At 33.5% G+C, this 20,807-nt stretch overlaps 1 protein-coding gene across 1 annotated transcript in view; it reads left to right on the forward strand.

Annotated features, from left to right (window-relative positions):
• The window catches only part of myo15aa (myosin XVAa), a gene marked incomplete at its 3' end in the record, with an annotated part of 109,883 nt that overhangs the window by 34,285 nt on the left and 54,791 nt on the right, over window positions 1-20,807 (forward strand). The window contains exons 23-29 of the mRNA XM_080776436.1: window positions 1,078-1,162; window positions 2,061-2,093; window positions 3,084-3,165; window positions 3,352-3,482; window positions 4,350-4,445; window positions 6,118-6,353; window positions 8,023-8,213. Coding sequence (XP_080632562.1) covers window positions 1,078-1,162; window positions 2,061-2,093; window positions 3,084-3,165; window positions 3,352-3,482; window positions 4,350-4,445; window positions 6,118-6,353; window positions 8,023-8,213 — 854 coding nt within the window. The remainder of the gene's footprint in view (window positions 1-1,077; window positions 1,163-2,060; window positions 2,094-3,083; window positions 3,166-3,351; window positions 3,483-4,349; window positions 4,446-6,117; window positions 6,354-8,022; window positions 8,214-20,807) is intronic.

A 20,807-nucleotide genomic window follows, 5' to 3' on the forward strand; every position in this document is an offset into this window, starting at 1 on the left:
TACGGGCAGTGTTAGTAGCATGAACAGGTTGAACAGGGTGTTTTGAGGTGTGAATACAGAGAAGTCCTGAAGCGGCCGGGAGAGGTCACAGATCTGAGAGAAAGGGGAAGGTTGTTCCAGTCAAATGGGGCTTTGTAATGGAATGACCCGCGTCCGGATTCAGAGAACATTCCTCTGGGAATAGAAAAGTAGGGATGTTGAGTATTTCTAAGTGGGTATGGAGATGTATATAGTACCAGTGACTGGTTTCAGAGCGCTCTGTGCACCTTCTCAACTGGCTTCATGGTTTCAGAGCGCTCTGTATTTATTTATTTAAGGTCTTCCACTGCTGGCCTGCTCGCTTTGCCAAAAAAATGGCAACTAAAAAATACGGGGAAGCAGATTTTTGCTTCTACGTGCCGTCGGCATGGAACAAGCTCCCACTGTACCTTCGACAGGCAGCCTCTGTAGACATTTATATAGCTCAGCTCAAGACCCACTTCTACAACATTGCTTTTAATTGATCTTTTATTTTTTTTGTTATTCATGTCCTCACTGTATTGCATTACTGCTTGTTTTTTTAATGTCGTTGCCTTGCTTTTCTTTTATTCTCCATTGTTCTGTAAAGCACTTTGAGCTGCATTTCATGTCATGAAAGGTGCTATACAAATAAGGTTTTATTATTATTATTATTATTATTATTATTATTATTATTTATTTGATAGGGACAAATCTCATTAATCAACATCAGTTTTCACATCAATGTAAATGGGCCAGAGTTAGCCAAAGCTACATTTCATCTGTAGTCCCTGTTGGGCAGGCTCTTAAAAAATGAATGATAACACCATGCGTTGATGCCATGTGTGCACATGTGCAGGCACCCAACACCACGTCCATGGCACCACTCAGTTCACACGGGTGTGATTTTTTTTTTTTTATAATTAATGAAAATGTGTACATCTTTCATGCACAGGAAATACTCTCCTGTCAAACCAGCAACTTATCAATATTTATTTTGTCATAAAGGTTTGCATTTTATAGCTTCATTTAGGCTACAGCTGATAATATTATCCATGTCATGTTGTGTTCCTCCTCCAGGAGGCGCTATGCCATTATGAGACAGAGTCTGATACAGTTCCGTTCAACGGTCAACATGTATGTCAACCGCAAAAGATACTGCAAGGTACAGTACAGTACAGTACAGTACGCTATTTTGATCCTTTTATTAACTGGATATTTCACTTTCAAACATGCTCGGGGTCATGTGATCATATTAGGCCTACTCAGGCTTTTGAGAGCACGGCCACACCGTTTTTACATTTCTTGATTCAATTAGATATTTGATATTCCTTTTATCAGACTTTATCCCTTTCCTATTAAAGAAAAGCTTTTTTAAAAATACATGAAAAAAGTAATTGAAAAAAACACTCATTAGAAGGCCTGTTTTCAATGAATCTAACATGGTTAAAATGGAGTTTAAAGTTACAATGGGTTTATAGAGGAATTTAATATCAAATGAATACTGAATGAAACAACTTAAAAACTGTCTTGGGTGCTCACAATGCCCAAATAGACTTTAAAATGTCCACAACACCAACAAGGTTTTGATTGATTGATTGAAATATGTATTAACAGCTTGTAGAATTACAGTACAGTTCAAGCACAAACTCAATACAGAGACTGTTAACTGTGAGTGGACGACCCAATTAAGCATTACACTTGTTTACAACAGGGTCGACATTGTTCAATTCATCAAAACATATAGAGACATACAAATAGACACTTCTATGTAGTTAAAGAACAGAACAGGAATTCATCATATATAAGCAAAAAAGGGAAAAGATCCCTTTTGAAGGAGATTTTAAAATGTTGCATATACAGTACCTCAACCCTCTTCCACCAATTCTCCCTTTTGACCATAAGAAACAACAGTAAACACGATGATTCAATGCCGGTTTTCAAAGCAACATACAGCCTAGCTTTCCTTACTTGTGCTTATCCAATGGCCATTTTTTGGGGTTCACGATAGTTCTTCTACAGTGATGTTACAGTTATTTTAAATTGTTGTTTGCTGTTTACAGGTGCGCTGGGATGACCGCAGGCGAAGAGACAGGGTAAGGATCAAACCTTTGTGTCATCTGTGCATACTGTAAATACTGTACACAGACCAACAGATGGAAGCTAGACCCTAATACTTGTGTCATCTGTGCATACATACACAGACCAACAGATGGAAGCTAAACTAAACCAAAAGACAAGATACATGTCGTCACTGCCGTACCTGCCGTACCTAACCCTATAGCCTGCCCTGTATGGAATCACGGCAGTCCATCTTTAACCCATTCTGACCTGAGATCAGATTCATACGAGGTTTCCACTGGACACACACTGGTCTGAATAACCCATTCTGACCTGAGATCAGATTCATACGAGGTTTCCACTGGACACACACTGGTCTGATTAACCCATTCTGACCTGAGATCAGATTCATACGAGGTTTCCACTGGACACACACTGGTCTGATGAACCCATTCTGACCTGAGATCAGATTCTAAAAATGTCAGTCGTTCTTCGAATTTTTCAAAAATAGCAGACCTACAAGCTCGTATCGCGCCACTCGGTGGCGCGCTATGAGCTTGTAGATCTGCTGTTTTTCAATAGGTAAAGCATAACATGATGCTAACACCAAAATGGGTGCCCGGTCAGAATGGGTTAAATAGCTCTACCGTACCACCTAATCCCTACAGCCCATCATCACTGCTACTGCATTATTATGGGGATGCATTTGAAATTGTACTGTAATGCATTTGTGTATTCTATGTACAGTAATGATGTTTTTATTGTTCTATACTGACTGACAGTGTGCCAAAGCAGGTCATGATAGACACAGTGTTCTCAGGATATTGCTGGAAATGGAAAATAACCTCCTTTTTCTTACAAAAACAGGGACTCACACACTTTCAGGCACGCACGCACGCACGCACGCACGCACGCACGCACGCACGCACGCACGCACGCACGCACGCACACACACACACACACACACACACACACACACACATTGATGTTCTCTCCCTCTCTCTTTCTCTCTCTCTCTCTTCCAGGAGCTGATGAAGAGAGAGGTGGTGAATGTCACACACCTGGTGATTCCTGCCGAGCTGGGAGCCTTACTGCAGACAGCACTGAGTCAGTGGCAGCGGTTACATCATGAGGGCTTTTCATTCAGAATAAAAACTTCAGATTAAAATAATTCTGAAGTAATGTCTCTCTCTCTCCCCCCCACTCTCTCTCTCTCCCTCTCTCCCTCTCTCCCTCTCTCTCTCTCTCCCTCCCTCCCTCTCTCTCTCTCTCTCCCTCTCTCTCTCTCTCCAGGTGGTAAGGTGTTGCATTCTGACTGCCTGGCCATGCTCCAGGCTCCTCACATCAGGGAGGAGGCTCAGCACACTCTGCCTCTGGACATCAACAACTACCCCTTCTACCGCTACGCACAGGCCTACTTCAGGGTCCGTTACACCTTATTATAGAACACCCTTCTACCGCTACGCACAGGCCTACTTCAGGGTCCGTTACACCTTATTATAGAACACCCTTCTACCGCTACGCACAGGCCTACTTCAGGGTCCGTTACACCTTATTATAGAACACCCTTCTACCGCTACGCACAGGCCTACTTCAGGGTCCGTTACACCTTATTATAGAACACCCTTCTACCGCTACGCACAGGCCTACTTCAGGGTCCGTTACACCTTATTATAGAACACCCTTCTACCGCTACGCACAGGCCTACTTCAGGGTCCGTTACACCTTATTATAGAACACCCTTCTACCGCTACGCACAGGCCTACTTCAGGGTCCGTTACACCTTATTATAGTACACCCTTCTACCGCTACGCACAGGCCTACTTCAGGGTCCGTTACACCTTATTATAGTACACCCTTCTACCGCTACGCACAGGCCTACTTCAGGGTCCGTTACACCTTATTATAGAACACCCTTCTACCGCTACGCACAGGCCTACTTCAGGGTCCGTTACACCTTATTATAGTACACCCTTCTACCACTACGCACAGGCCTACTTCAGGGTCCGTTACACCTTATTATAGTACACTAACATATCCTTCTACCGCTATGCACAGGCCTACTTCAGGGTCCGTTACACCATATTATAGTACACTAACATATCCTTCTAGTGCCTTCTATGTTGGTTTTCTCTTGCATTTGTTGGTGAGTGTGGGAAAGAAGGGCCAGGTCAAATGGCATCCAGTGGACACCTTGGACACAGTTAGATGACCTTGATTTTGCTGACGCTCTATTTGGGTGTACGGTTAATAAGATGTACCTCCTCTTGTACCTCTCCCTATCCATGTAGGAACCAAAGTTTGGAATGCTGATGGTTCCTATCGAGGCGCCACTGACCCGGATAGACGAGGACCTCCGAGAAGAAGCCCTGGGACTCTTCATCATGGTGGGACCTCATCTGTGCTCTCACTTCCTCCTCTTGGTGGGACCTCATCTGTGCTCTCACTTCCTCCTCTGGTGAACTAGTGTTCCAAAAGGCCTTTGTTTCGTCTGTGAACCTGTCCCTTGACCCCGTTATGTTTGTCATCTTCTAAAAGAGTTACAGATACAAAGCCTGATTAGTTGACTCTGTTTAGATTCATTGAGGTTAGAGTCTAACATCAGCTGTGGATGAGCTGTGCAAACGTTTGAAATAAGCCTGGCATTCATCATGAAGCTATATAGAGGGTATGCACATCATGCATATATATATTTTTAAACATATGTTTATTCATTTTCTTTACAGTACAAATAAGTATATTCAAAACAATTGACATATATTTTTTACCCCCCCACATCCCCATAGCAGCACAAATACAAACAAAATCTCATCACAATTTTTTTTGACAATAAATACAGAACAAAAATAAATAAATAATGACAAAACGAAAAATAAAACGAAAATAAAACACATTACATACAGTTAAACAAACAAAATACACAATGTCCGTCACAGTTCCCTACCCCCACCCCACTCAGTTCATCATGCATAGTTTGAGTGTCAAATCGAGTGGCAAAGTGAGTTGCAAAGTGAGTTTAACCTTGTTTAATGCAATTCAATTCAATTCAAAGGGCTTTATTGGCATGAGAAAACATACGTTTACATTGCCAAAGCAGAAAGAACAATACAACAATACAGCAATACAATCAAAACAAACATGATGTACATTTGAAGGTCAGAATCATCAATAGATCAACTTCTGTGTACCAAGATCACTCGATGCAGGTATAGTGCAGGAATATACACAATGATTAGTCTTTAGGGTGGTTGTGTTCCATTTGATATCCTTCTCCTATCACAGCAACTCACAAATCTTGCTGCTGTGTTTGCACATTGTTGTACTTCAGCCCAGCAGATATGGCAGTATTTTGTCATTGGTCATGTTTTCAAAATCTCCGTGTGTGGTTGTAATCTGTGGGAAGTATGTGTCTCTGATGTCTTGGTACAATGGACAGATGGTTAGAAATAGGAAGTGTAGCTCGGTTTCCACTTAATGCAACCACACAGGACTTTTCTGTTTTGATGTATGTAGGATGATGATGTCACACGCATACCCTCTATATTGGCCAGTCTTACACCAAGATAAGACCTTTATGGCTTCCGCTGTTGAAAATCAGGCGCCAAAGACAGTACAGTAATTAAACGAGCCTCATCTCACCCAAGCACGGTGAAATAACAAGGACTGGCAAAACTCCCCCACAACATTATCTACGATAGTACCTTTCCTTTCCTTAGTCCAGTTACCCTGGGTAAACATAGTACCTTTCCTTTCCTTAGTCCGGTTACCCTGGGTAAACATAGTACCTTTCCTTTCCTTAGTCCAGTTACCCTGGGTAAACATAGTACCTTTCCTTTCCTTAGTCCGGTTACCCTGGGTAAACATAGTACCTTTCCTTTCCTTAGTCCAGTTACCCTGGGTAAACATAGTACCTTTCCTTTCCTTAGTCTAGTTACCCTGGGTAAACATAGTACCTTTCCTTTCCTTAGTCCAGTTACCCTGGGTAAACATAGTATCTTTCCTTTCCTTAGTCCAGTTACCCTGGGTAAACATAGTACCTTTCTTTTCCTTTCCCTGTAGGTGTTGAGGTTCATGGGCGACCCCCACCTGAACGGCGCTCCCGAGAACCTGTTCGGGAACTACATCATCCAGCGCGGCCTCTCCTCGCCGGGCTTGAGGGACGAGATCATGTCCCAGGTGGCCAATCAGGTGTGGCGGAACTTCAACCCCCACAATGCCGACCGGGGCTGGCTGCTGCTGCTGGCCTGCGCCTGCGCCTTCGCACCGTCGCCCAAGCTGGAGAAACACCTGCTGAAGTGAGTGTTACGGCGCGCATGCATGCGCGCCGCGGGCACACAGACTGAATAACTCTTCCTATTAGGGCCGGGACTAATTGCGATTAATTTAGATTAATTAACTACAGAAAAATGAATTGCGATTAACTACAGATAAATTAATCGCACCTTTTTTTTCACCGCGGAACGTTTCTCACTGGGCGCTTTACTATAGTACTGAAAACTGGAAATAATAAAAAGTCACCCCATTTTGTGTTGCCTAGAACTGGAGGTCTGACAAAAAAACAGTAACAATATGAAGTAAGTACAGCTTTGTGATGTCACTGAGATGTACTTGTTACTGTTACTATTTTTTTTTCAGACCTCCAGTTCTAGGCAACACAGAATGGGGTGACTTTTTTATTATTATTTCCACAACAGGTATATTAATGACAGTAAAATGTTGAAAATGAGTGGTATCCTGTAGTCACTATTCACTGATTCACTGGGATATCAAAAAACATTAAAAAAGGTTTCTCGCTGTTCTCAGGTTGAATTTTGATATGCGATTAAAATGCGATTAATCTAGATTAATTAACTACAAAGCCTCTGATTAACCCATTCTGACCGGGCACCCATTTTGGTGTTGGCATCATGTTATGCTTTAGCTATTGAAAAATAGCAGATCTACAAGCTCATATCGCGCCACCGAGTGGCGCGATATGAGCTTGTAGGTCTGCTATTTTTGAAAAATTCGAAGAACGACTGACATTTTTAGAATCTGATCTCAGGTCAGAATGTGTTAATCAGACCAGTGTGTGTCCAGTGGAAACCTCGTATGAATCTGATCTCAGGTCAGAATGGGTTAATTAGATTATTTTTTTTAATCGAGTCCCATCCTACTAATGACACTCGTCTCACGTTACCAGGCGGTTGCCTCTCGCACATTTCCAAATGCTTCCGTCATACAGTCTGGAGCAACGGAAGAGCTATTCATGAGTAAGCGATAAAGCGGAGGAAGTGGAGCCTCCTCCCCACTTCCGTTTCGTCTTTACAGTCGCGCACATTTATTTTAACCCATTCTGACCTGAGATCAGATTCATACGAGGTTTCCACTGGACACACACTGGTCTGATTAACCCATTCTGACCTGAGATAAAAATGTCAGTCGTTCTTCGAATTTTTCAAAAATAGCAGACCTACAAGCTCGTAGCGCGCCACTCGGTGGCGCGCTATGAGCTTGTAGATCTGCTATTTTTCAATAGCTAAAGCATAACATAGTGCTATAACACCAAAATGGGTTCCCGTTCAGAATGGGTTAATCATCTAAGCATAATATAGCTTGTTGCTTAGCATCTTATAAGGATATTTTTTTTAATATATTTTCGTGAATGGAAATGGCAGCTTCCTTACTCGGCTCATGGGGGCTATTTTTTTCGGCTTAGGTCTTGAGGTTGTGTCTTTGTTTTGTTATTATATTATACTTGTTGTGTTCTATTGTATTGTGTGTGTGTGTGTGTGTGTGTGTGTGTGTGTGTGTGTGTCTGTTGTAGTGTGTGTGTGTGTGTCTTGTAACACTGTATGCGGTAAGTAACAAATATGGCATGCAATGAGTGAGGACATTCAAAGGCATCATAATGATCTACTTGACCTTACTTAACTACTGAATAAATCTAATGCTTCACTTGACCCTTGACCTGTGTCTCTACAGGTTTGTGTCTGACCATGCCCCCGTTGGTTGCCAGGCGCTGCTGCAACACAGACTCATCCAGGCCAATCAGAAGTCCCAGTTGAGTGCAGGCCCCGCCCTCGAGACCGCACGGACCTACCCGCTGTCCCTGCTGGAGTGGACGGCCAATAGGAAGAAGGCTAACATGGTGCTGCAGGTGTATTGCTTAGACGGTGAGCTCTCTCTCTCTAGGAGATTTAGGTCACATTCTCACCTGATACTTCGGTAGACTTGATGCGTATGGGCGGGGACATTGAACCAAAAGTGTCAAATAATGTTTTATGAGCTGTTTCTCAACAACCAAAAGTGTCAAATAATGTTTTAGGAGCTGTTTCTCAACAACCAAAAGTGTCAAATAATGTTTTAGGAGCTGTTTCTCAACAACCAAAAGTGTAAAATAATGTTTTAGGAGCTGTTTCTCAACAACCAAAGTGTCAAATAATGGTTAGAAGCTGTTTTTCAACAACCAAAAGTGTCAAATAATGTTTTAGGAGCTGTTTCTCAACAGCCAAAAGTGTAAAATAATGTTTTAGGAGCTGTTTCTCAACAACCAAAGTGTCAAATAATTTGCCCCCCAAAATAATTTGACAAAATAATTTGACAAAATAATTTGACAAAATAATTTGACAAAATAATTTGACAAAATAATTTGACAAAATAATTTGACAAAATAATTTGACAAAATAATTTGACAAAATAATTTGACAAAATAATTTGACAAAATAATTTGACAAAATACAAAATACAAAACCCTAATTTAATTAACTAATTTAAAATACTTTTTACAAAATACTTTTTACAAAATACTTTTTACAAAATAATTTGACAAAATAATTTGACAAAATAATTTGACAAAATAATTTGACAAAATAATTTGACAAAATAATTTGACAAAATAATTTGACAAAATAATTTGACAAAATAATTTGACAAAGTATTTTGTAAAAAGTATTTTGTAAAAAGTATTTTGTAAAAAGTATTTTGTAAAAAGTATTTTGTAAAAAGTATTTTGTAAAAAGTATTTTGTAAAAAGTATTTTGTAAAAAGTATTTTGTCAAATTTGACAAAAAAATTTGACAAAATAATTTGCCCCCCAAAATAATTTGCCCCCCAAAATAATTTGCCCCCCAAAATAATTTGCCCCCCAAAATAATTTGCCCCCCAAAATAATTTGCCCCCCAAAATAATTTGCCCCCCAAAATAATTTGACAAAATAATTTGACAAAATAATTTGACAAAATAATTTGACAAAATAATTTGACAAAATAATTTGACAAAATAATTTGACAAAATAATTTGACAAAATAATTTGACAAAATAATTTGACAAAATAATTTGACAAAATAATTTGACAAAATAATTTGACAAAATAATTTGACAAAATACAAAATACAAAACCCTAATTTAATTTGCCCCCCAAAATAATTTGACAAAATACAAAATACAAAACCCTAATTTAATTTGCCCCCCAAAATAATTTGACAAAATACAAAATACAAAACCCTAATTTAATTTGCCCCCCAAAATAATTTGACAAAATAATTTGACAAAATAATTTGACAAAATAATTTGACAAAATAATTTGACAAAATAATTTGACAAAATAATTTGACAAAATAATTTGACAAAATAATTTGACAAAATACAAAATACAAAACCCTAATTTAATTTGCCCCCCAAAATAATTTGACAAAATAATTTGACAAAATAATTTGACAAAATAATTTGACAAAATAATTTGACAAAATAATTTGACAAAATAATTTGACAAAATAATTTGACAAAATAATTTGACAAAATAATTTGACAAAATAATTTGACAAAATAATTTGACAAAATAATTTGACAAAATAATTTGACAAAATAATTTGACAAAATAATTTGACAAAATAATTTGACAAAATAATTTGACAAAATAATTTGACAAAATAATTTGACAAAATAATTTGACAAAATAATTTGACAAAATAATTTGACAAAATAATTTGACAAAATAATTTGACAAAATAATTTGACAAAATACAAAACACAAAACCCTAATTTAATTTGCCCCCCAAAATAATTTGACAAAATAATTTGACAAAATACAAAACCCTAATTTAATTTGCCCCCCAAAATAATTTGACAAAATAATTTGACAAAATAATTTGACAAAATAATTTGACAAAATAATTTGACAAAATAATTTGACAAAATACAAAATACAAAACCCTAATTTAATTTGCCCCCCAAAATAATTTGACAAAATAATTTGACAAAATACAAAATACAAAACCCTAATTTAATTTGCCCCCCAAAATAATTTGACAAAATAATTTGACAAAATAATTTGACAAAGTATTTTGTAAAAAGTATTTTGTAAAAAGTATTTTGTAAAAAGTATTTTGTAAAAAGTATTTTGTAAAAAGTATTTTGTAAAAAGTATTTTGTAAAAAGTATTTTGTAAAAAGTATTTTGTCAAATTTGACAAAAAAAATTGACAAAAAAAATTGACAAAATAATTTGCCCCCCAAAATAATTTGACAAAATAATTTGACAAAATAATTTGACAAAATAATTTGACAAAATAATTTGACAAAATAATTTGACAAAATAATTTGACAAAATAATTTGACAAAATAATTTGACAAAATAATTTGACAAAATACAAAATACAAAACCCTAATTTAATTTGCCCCCCAAAATAATTTGACAAAATAATTTGACAAAATAATTTGACAAAATAATTTGACAAAATAATTTGACAAAATAATTTGACAAAATAATTTGACAAAATAATTTGACAAAATAATTTGACAAAATACAAAATACAAAACCCTAATTTAATTTGCCCCCCAAAATAATTTGACAAAATAATTTGACAAAATACAAAACCCTAATTTAATTTGCCCCCCAAAATAATTTGACAAAATAATTTGACAAAATACAAAATACAAAACCCTAATTTAATTTGCCCCCCAAAATAATTTGACAAAATAATTTGACAAAATAATTTGACAAAATAATTTGACAAAATAATTTGACAAAATAATTTGCAGACATGCAAAAGTGTAGCTTTTCGGCGAAAATCGCCGTTTTTATCCCAAATATAGGACCTGTGTGATTCATGCAAATCCGTTAAAAAAATGTTTGGGGGGGGTGAGGGGGTCTGTGAAGCCCGAGCTCGCTGCCCGGAGAATTATCTGACAGACTACTCTCGTGAGTCACTAATGATTCTGAGCGATATTTCTGCTTGCATCTGGGCGGCATGATGTGCGCAGCCGCTGGTCGCTCCGCGGAAAAAAAACCTGTTTGTGTGGACTCGGCATGAATTTTGACACACTGTCTGTGACTCGCCAGTCGATCCATTAGTTTAGCTGCTACAGTTAGCATTAGCAACGTTAGCACTTTGCGTTATACTGTCTGTGGTGTGGACGCGCCGGCGTCAGTTTCTCTCGCTGTGTGTGTGTGTGTGTGTCTGTCTGTGTGCTCGTGTGTGTGCATGCATGCGTATGAGTAAATAAATAAAGCGCGCGCGCGTGTGTGTGTGTGTGTGTGTGTGTGTGTGTGTGTGTGTGTGCGTGCGTGCGTGCGTGCGTGCCAGGGCTTATACTAAATGGATATATTAAAAACGAAAACATGCAGCTCAACTGTTGAATAAGGAGAGGATGTTACTCTACATGTCTTAAATTGACTAAGGCTAAAATAATGAAGTAAACTGACCCTGTTGACTAAACCATCCCAAAACATTTTATTTGTATTATAATTCATTATTTTGCCAGTGAATATAATTTTCTATTTTACATGATGTGAAGAGTGTAACTGTAAGGGATTTTGAGATGGGAGTGTGAGTGCTGGACCAGTTTCTTTCTTTAAATCACACCTGTGTGAAGTGACCCTTATCATCATACATCATCCATTCATTGTCATTTTTGTGACAATGAATGTGTAGGATTGTGTAGGACAAAAATAGCCGATATATGACAATTCATTCATTGTCAATGGCATTTAGGACACAAATCTACTGAATATAGGAGGGGCTAGTGCTCCTCGAGGGGCTAGTGCTCCTGTTGGAGTAAATTAATTGTTCTATGACTATCAGGACATGAATGTTAACATCTTGCTCAATACTGACTAGATTTGTACTGATTTAGTAAATAATCATCTGTCATTTTTGAGTGGTGCAGCCACTCAACCACACTATAGACAGCTACAGTATGTGTCCCTGTGTCTGTCCCTGGCTGGGTCCCTGTGTCCCTGGCGGTGTCCCTGTGTCCCTGTGTCACTGGGTCTGTTCCTGGCTGTGTGCCTGTGTCACTGGGTCTGTCCCTGGCTGTGTCACTGTGTCATTGGGTCTGTCCCTGGCTGTCCCTGTGTCACTAGGTCTGTCCCTGGCTGTCCCTGTGTCACTAGGTCTGTCCCTGGCTGTCCCTGTGTCACTGGGTCTGTCCCTGGCTGTCCCTGGCTGTGTCCCTGGCTGTGTCCCTGTGTCACTGGGTCTGTCCCTGGCTGTGTCCCTGGCTGTGTCCCTGTGTCACTGGGTCTGTCCCTGGCTGTCCCTGTGTCACTGGGTCTGTCCCTCGCTGTCCCTGTGTCACTGGGTCTGTCCCTGGCTGTGTCCCTGTGTCACTGGGTCTGTCCCTGGCTGTCCCTGGCTGTGTCCCTGGCTGTGTCCCTGTGTCACTGGGTCTGTCCCTGGCTGTCCCTGTGTCACTGGGTCTGTCCCTGGCTGTGTCCCTGTGTCACTGGGTCTGTCCCTGGCTGTCCCTGGCTGTGTCCCTGGCTGTGTCCCTGTGTCACTGGGTCTGTCCCTGGCTGTCCCTGTGTCACTGGGTCTGTCCCTGGCTGTCCCTGTGTCACTGGGTCTGTCCCTGGATGTGTCCCTGGCTGTGTCACTGGGTCTGTCCCTGGCTGTCCCTGTGTCACTGGGTCTGTCCCTGGCTGTCCCTGTGTCACTGGGTCTGTCCCTGGATGTGTCCCTGGCTGTGTCCCTGTGTCACTGGGTCTGTCCCTGGCTGTCCCTGTGTCACTGGGTCTGTCCCTGGCTGCCCCTGTGTCACTGGGTCTGTCCCTGGCTGTGTCCCTGGGTCCCTGGCTGTGTCCGAGCACGAAACATAGCGTTATAGCATTTGTTCACCACCAAGTGTCACTGTTGCACAGCCTAACACACAGACACACAGGCCGGGAGGAGGGCTAGTACAGTGTAGTATATACTGTCCCCCATGACACCCCCCCCCCCCCCCCAAAGTGGGTTTAGTACCGATAAACGCTTAAAAGATTTGCGCCGCGGTTTTGCCCGCGGCACAGCGTTGGCCCCGCACACTGTCACCTTTTTCACCTTGGGCCTGTTTGCATGCCTGAATTTGACAAAATAATTTGACAAAATAATTTGACAAAATAATTTGACAAAATAATTTGACAAAATAATTTGACAAAATAATTTGACAAAATAATTTGACAAAATAATTTGACAAAATAATTTGACAAAATACAAAATACAAAACCCTAATTTAATTTGCCCCCCAAAATAATTTGACAAAATAATTTGACAAAATACAAAACCCTAATTTAATTTGCCCCCCAAAATAATTTGACAAAATAATTTGACAAAATACAAAATACAAAACCCTAATTTAATTTGCCCCCCAAAATAATTTGACAAAATAATTTGACAAAATAATTTGACAAAATAATTTGACAAAATAATTTGACAAAATAATTTGACAAAATAATTTGACAAAATAATTTGACAAAATAATTTGACAAAATAATTTGACAAAATAATTTGACAAAATACAAAATACAAAACCCTAATTTAATTTGCCCCCCAAAATAATTTGACAAAATAATTTGACAAAATAATTTGACAAAATAATTTGACAAAATAATTTGACAAAATAATTTGACAAAATAATTTGACAAAGTAATTTGACAAAGTAATTTGACAAAGTAATTTGACAAAGTAATTTGACAAAGTAATTTGACAAAGTAATTTGTAAAAAGTATTTTGTAAAAAGTATTTTGTAAAAAGTATTTTGTAAAAAGTATTTTGTAAAAAGTATTTTGTAAAAAGTATTTTGTAAAAAGTATTTTGTAAAAAGTATTTTGTCAAATTTGACAAAAAATGTTGACAAAATAATTTGCCCCCCAAAATAATTTGCCCCCCAAAATAATTTGCCCCCCAAAATAATTTGCCCCCCAAAATAATTTGACAAAATAATTTGACAAAATAATTTGACAAAATAATTTGACAAAATAATTTGACAAAATAATTTGACAAAATAATTTGACAAAATAATTTGACAAAATAATTTGACAAAATAATTTGACAAAATAATTTGACAAAATAATTTGACAAAATACAAAATACAAAACCCTAATTTAATTTGCCCCCCAAAATAATTTGACAAAATAATTTGACAAAATAATTTGACAAAATAATTTGACAAAATAATTTGACAAAATAATTTGACAAAATAATTTGACAAAATAATTTGACAAAATAATTTGACAAAATAATTTGACAAAATACAAAATACAAAACCCTAATTTAATTTGCCCCCCAAAATAATTTGACAAAATACAAAACCCTAATTTAATTTGCCCCCCAAAATAATTTGACAAAATAATTTGACAAAATAATTTGACAAAATAATTTGACAAAATAATTTGACAAAATAATTTGACAAAATAATTTGACAAAATACAAAATACAAAACCCTAATTTAATTTGCCCCCCAAAATAATTTGACAAAATAATTTGACAAAATACAAAATACAAAACCCTAATTTAATTTGCCCCCCAAAATAATTTGACAAAATACAAAATACAAAACCCTAATTTAATTTGCCCCCCAAAATAATTTGACAAAATAATTTGACAAAATAATTTGACAAAATAATTTGACAAAATAATTTGACAAAATAATTTGACAAAGTAATTTGACAAAATAATTTGACAAAGTAATTTGACAAAGTAATTTGACAAAGTATTTTGTAAAAAGTATTTTGTAAAAAGTATTTTGTAAAAAGTATTTTGTAAAAAGTATTTTGTAAAAAGTATTTTGTCAAATTTGACAAAAAAATTTGACAAAATAATTTGCCCCCCAAAATAATTTGCCCCCCAAAATAATTTGCCCCCCAAAATAATTTGACAAAATAATTTGACAAAATACAAAATACAAAACCCTAATTTAATTTGCCCCCCAAAATAATTTGACAAAATACAAAATACAAAACCCTAATTTAATTTGCCCCCCAAAATAATTTGACAAAATACAAAATACAAAACCCTAATTTAATTTGCCCCCCAAAATAATTTGACAAAATAATTTGACAAAATACAAAATACAAAACCCTAATTTAATTTGCCCCCCAAAATAATTTGACAAAATAATTTGACAAAATAATTTGACAAAATAATTTGACAAAATAATTTGACAAAATAATTTGACAAAATAATTTGACAAAATAATTTGACAAAATAATTTGACAAAATAATTTGACAAAATAATTTGACAAAATAATTTGACAAAATACAAAATACAAAACCCTAATTTAATTTGCCCCCCAAAATAATTTGACAAAATAATTTGACAAAATACAAAATACAAAACCCTAATTTAATTTGCCCCCCAAAATAATTTGACAAAATAATTTGACAAAATAATTTGACAAAATAATTTGACAAAATAATTTGACAAAATAATTTGACAAAATAATTTGACAAAATAATTTGACAAAATAATTTGACAAAATAATTTGACAAAATAATTTGACAAAATAATTTGACAAAATAATTTGACAAAATACAAAATACAAAACCCTAATTTAATTTGCCCCCCAAAATAATTTGACAAAATACAAAATACAAAACCCTAATTTAATTTGCCCCCCAAAATAATTTGACAAAATAATTTGACAAAATACAAAATACAAAACCCTAATTTAATTTGCCCCCCAAAATAATTTGACAAAATAATTTGACAAAATAATTTGACAAAATAATTTGACAAAATAATTTGACAAAATACAAAATACAAAACCCTAATTTAATTTGCCCCCCAAAATAATTTGACAAAATAATTTGACAAAATACAAAATACAAAACCCTAATTTAATTTGCCCCCCAAAATAATTTGACAAAATAATTTGACAAAATACAAAATACAAAACCCTAATTTAATTTGCCCCCCAAAATAATTTGACAAAATACAAAATACAAAACCCTAATTTAATTTGCCCCCCAAAATAATTTGACAAAATAATTTGACAAAATAATTTGACAAAATAATTTGACAAAATAATTTGACAAAATAATTTGACAAAATAATTTGACAAAGTATTTTGTAAAAAGTATTTTGTCAAATTTGACAAAAAATTTTGACAAAATAATTTGCCCCCCAAAATAATTTGCCCCCCAAAATAATTTGCCCCCCAAAATAATTTGACAAAATACAAAATACAAAACCCTAATTTAATTTGCCCCCCAAAATAATTTGACAAAATAATTTGACAAAATAATTTGACAAAATAATTTGACAAAATAATTTGACAAAATAATTTGACAAAATAATTTGACAAAATAATTTGACAAAATAATTTGACAAAATAATTTGACAAAATAATTTGACAAAATAATTTGACAAAATAATTTGACAAAATAATTTGACAAAATAATTTGACAAAATAATTTGACAAAATAATTTGACAAAATAATTTGACAAAATACAAAACCCTAATTTAATTTGCCCCCCAAAATAATTTGACAAAATAATTTGACAAAATACAAAATACAAAACCCTAATTTAATTTGCCCCCCAAAATAATTTGACAAAATACAAAATACAAAACCCTAATTTAATTTGCCCCCCAAAATAATTTGACAAAATAATTTGACAAAATAATTTGACAAAATAATTTGACACAATAATTTGACAAAATAATTTGACAAAATAATTTGACAAAATAATTTGACAAAATAATTTGCCCCCCAAAATAATTTGACAAAATACAAAATACAAAACCCTAATTTAATTTGCCCCCCAAAATAATTTGACAAAATAATTTGACAAAATACAAAATACAAAACCCTAATTTAATTTGCCCCCCAAAATAATTTGACAAAATAATTTGACAAAATAATTTGACAAAATAATTTGACAAAATAATTTGACAAAATACAAAACCCTAATTTAATTTGCCCCCCAAAATAATTTGACAAAATAATTTGACAAAATACAAAACCCTAATTTAATTTGCCCCCCAAAATAATTTGACAAAATAATTTGACAAAATACAAAACCCTAATTTAATTTGCCCCCCAAAATAATTTGACAAAATACAAAATACAAAACCCTAATTTAATTTGCCCCCCAAAATAATTTGACAAAATAATTTGACAAAATAATTTGACAAAATACAAAACCCTAATTTAATTTGCCCCCCAAAATAATTTGACAAAATACAAAATACAAAACCCTAATTTAATTTGCCCCCCAAAATAATTTGACAAAATAATTTGACAAAATACAAAATACAAAACCCTAATTTAATTTGCCCCCCAAAATAATTTGACAAAATAATTTGACAAAATAATTTGACAAAATAATTTGACAAAATAATTTGACAAAATAATTTGACAAAATAATTTGACAAAATAATTTGACAAAATAATTTGACAAAATAATTTGACAAAATAATTTGACAAAATAATTTGACAAAATACAAAACCCTAATTTAATTTGCCCCCCAAAATAATTTGACAAAATAATTTGACAAAATAATTTGACAAAATAATTTGACAAAATAATTTGACAAAATAATTTGACAAAATACAAAACCCTAATTTAATTTGCCCCCCAAAATAATTTGACAAAATAATTTGACAAAATACAAAATACAAAACCCTAATTTAATTTGCCCCCCAAAATAATTTGACAAAATAATTTGACAAAATACAAAATACAAAACCCTAATTTAATTTGCCCCCCAAAATAATTTGACAAAATAATTTGACAAAATAATTTGACAAAATAATTTGACAAAATAATTTGACAAAATACAAAACCCTAATTTAATTTGCCCCCCAAAATAATTTGACAAAATAATTTGACAAAATAATTTGACAAAATACAAAATACAAAACCCTAATTTAATTTGCCCCCCAAAATAATTTGACAAAATAATTTGACAAAATATAAAATACAAAACCCTAATTTAATTTGCCCCCCAAAATAATTTGACAAAATAATTTGACAAAATAATTTGACAAAATACAAAACCCTAATTTAATTTGCCCCCCAAAATAATTTGACAAAATACAAAACCCTAATTTAATTTGCCCCACAAAAAAATTTGACAAAATAATTTGACAAAATACAAAACCCTAATTTAATTTGCCCCCCAAAATAATTTGACAAAATAATTTGACAAAATAATTTGACAAAGTATTTTGTAAAAAGTATTTTGTAAAAAGTATTTTGTAAAAAGTATCTTGTAAAAAGTATTTTGTAAAAAGTATTTTGTAAAAAGTATTTTGTAAAAAGTATTTTGTAAAAAGTATTTTGTCAAATTTGACAAAAAATTTTGACAAAATAATTTGCCCCCCAAAATAATTTGCCCCCTAAAATAATTTGACAAAATAATTTGACAAAATAATTTGACAAAATAATAATTTGACAAAATAATAATTTGACAAAATACAAAATACAAAACCCTAATTTAATTTGCCCCCCAAAATAATTTGACAAAATAATTTGACAAAATACAAAATACAAAACCCTAATTTAATTTGCCCCCCAAAATAATTTGACAAAATACAAAACCCTAATTTAATTTGCCCCCCAAAATAATTTGACAAAATAATTTGACAAAATAATTTGACAAAATAATTTGACAAAATAATTTGACAAAATACAAAATACAAAACCCTAATTTAATTTGCCCCCCAAAATAATTTGACAAAATACAAAATACAAAACCCTAATTTAATTTGCCCCCCAAAATAATTTGACAAAATAATTTGACAAAATAATTTGACAAAATAATTTGACAAAATAATTTGACAAAATAATTTGACAAAATAATTTGACAAAATACAAAATACAAAACCCTAATTTAATTTGCCCCCCAAAATAATTTGACAAAATACAAAATACAAAACCCTAATTTAATTTGCCCCCCAAAATAATTTGACAAAATACAAAATACAAAACCCTAATTTAATTTGCCCCCCAAAATAATTTGACAAAATAATTTGACAAAATACAAAATACAAAACCCTAATTTAATTTGCCCCCCAAAATAATTTGACAAAATACAAAATACAAAACCCTAATTTAATTTGCCCCCCAAAATAATTTGACAAAATAATTTGACAAAATAATTTGACAAAATAATTTGACAAAATAATTTGACAAAATAATTTGACAAAATAATTTGACAAAATAATTTGACAAAATAATTTGACAAAATAATTTGACAAAATAATTTGACAAAATAATTTGACAAAATAATTTGACAAAATACAAAACCCTGATTTAATTTGCCCCCCAAAATAATTTGACAAAATAATTTGACAAAATACAAAATACAAAACCCTAATTTAATTTGCCCCCCAAAATAATTTGACAAAATAATTTGACAAAATACAAAATACAAAACCCTAATTTAATTTGCCCCCCAAAATAATTTGACAAAATAATTTGACAAAATAATTTGACAAAATAATTTGACAAAATAATTTGACAAAATAATTTGACAAAATAATTTGACAAAATAATTTGACAAAATAATTTGACAAAATACAAAACCCTAATTTAATTTGCCCCCCAAAATAATTTGACAAAATAATTTGACAAAATACAAAACCCTAATTTAATTTGCCCCCCAAAATAATTTGACAAAATAATTTGACAAAATAATTTGACAAAATAATTTGACAAAATAATTTGACAAAATAATTTGACAAAATAATTTGACAAAATACAAAACCCTAATTTAATTTGCCCCCCAAAATAATTTGACAAAATAATTTGACAAAATACAAAACCCTAATTTAATTTGCCCCCCAAAATAATTTGACAAAATACAAAACCCTAATTTAATTTGCCCCCCAAAATAATTTGACAAAATAATTTGACAAAGTATTTTGTAAAAAGTATTTTGTAAAAAGTATTTTGTAAAAAGTATTTTGTAAAAAGTATTTTGTAAAAAGTATTTTGTAAAAAGTATTTTGTAAAAAGTATTTTGTAAAAAGTATTTTGTCAAATTTGACAAAAAATTTTGACAAAATAATTTGCCCCCCAAAATAATTTGACAAAATAATAATTTGACAAAATACAAAATACAAAACCCTAATTTAATTTGCCCCCCAAAATAATTTGACAAAATAATTTGACAAAATACAAAATACAAAACCCTAATTTAATTTGCCCCCCAAAATAATTTGACAAAATACAAAACCCTAATTTAATTTGCCCCCCAAAATAATTTGACAAAATAATTTGACAAAATAATTTGACAAAATAATTTGACAAAATAATTTGACAAAGTATTTTGTAAAAAGTATTTTGTAAAAAGTATTTTGTAAAAAGTATTTTGTAAAAAGTATTTTGTAAAAAGTATTTTGTAAAAAGTATTTTGTAAAAAGTATTTTGTAAAAAGTATTTTGTCAAATTTGACAAAAAATTTTGACAAAATAATTTGCCCCCCAAAATAATTTGCCCCCCAAAATAATTTGCCCCCCAAAATAATTTGCCCCCCAAAATAATTTGACAAAATAATTT

This window comes from Protomyctophum bolini, assembly GCF_963924005.1.
Source record: "Protomyctophum bolini genome assembly, chromosome: 11".
NCBI lineage: Eukaryota > Metazoa > Chordata > Actinopteri > Myctophiformes > Myctophidae > Protomyctophum > Protomyctophum bolini.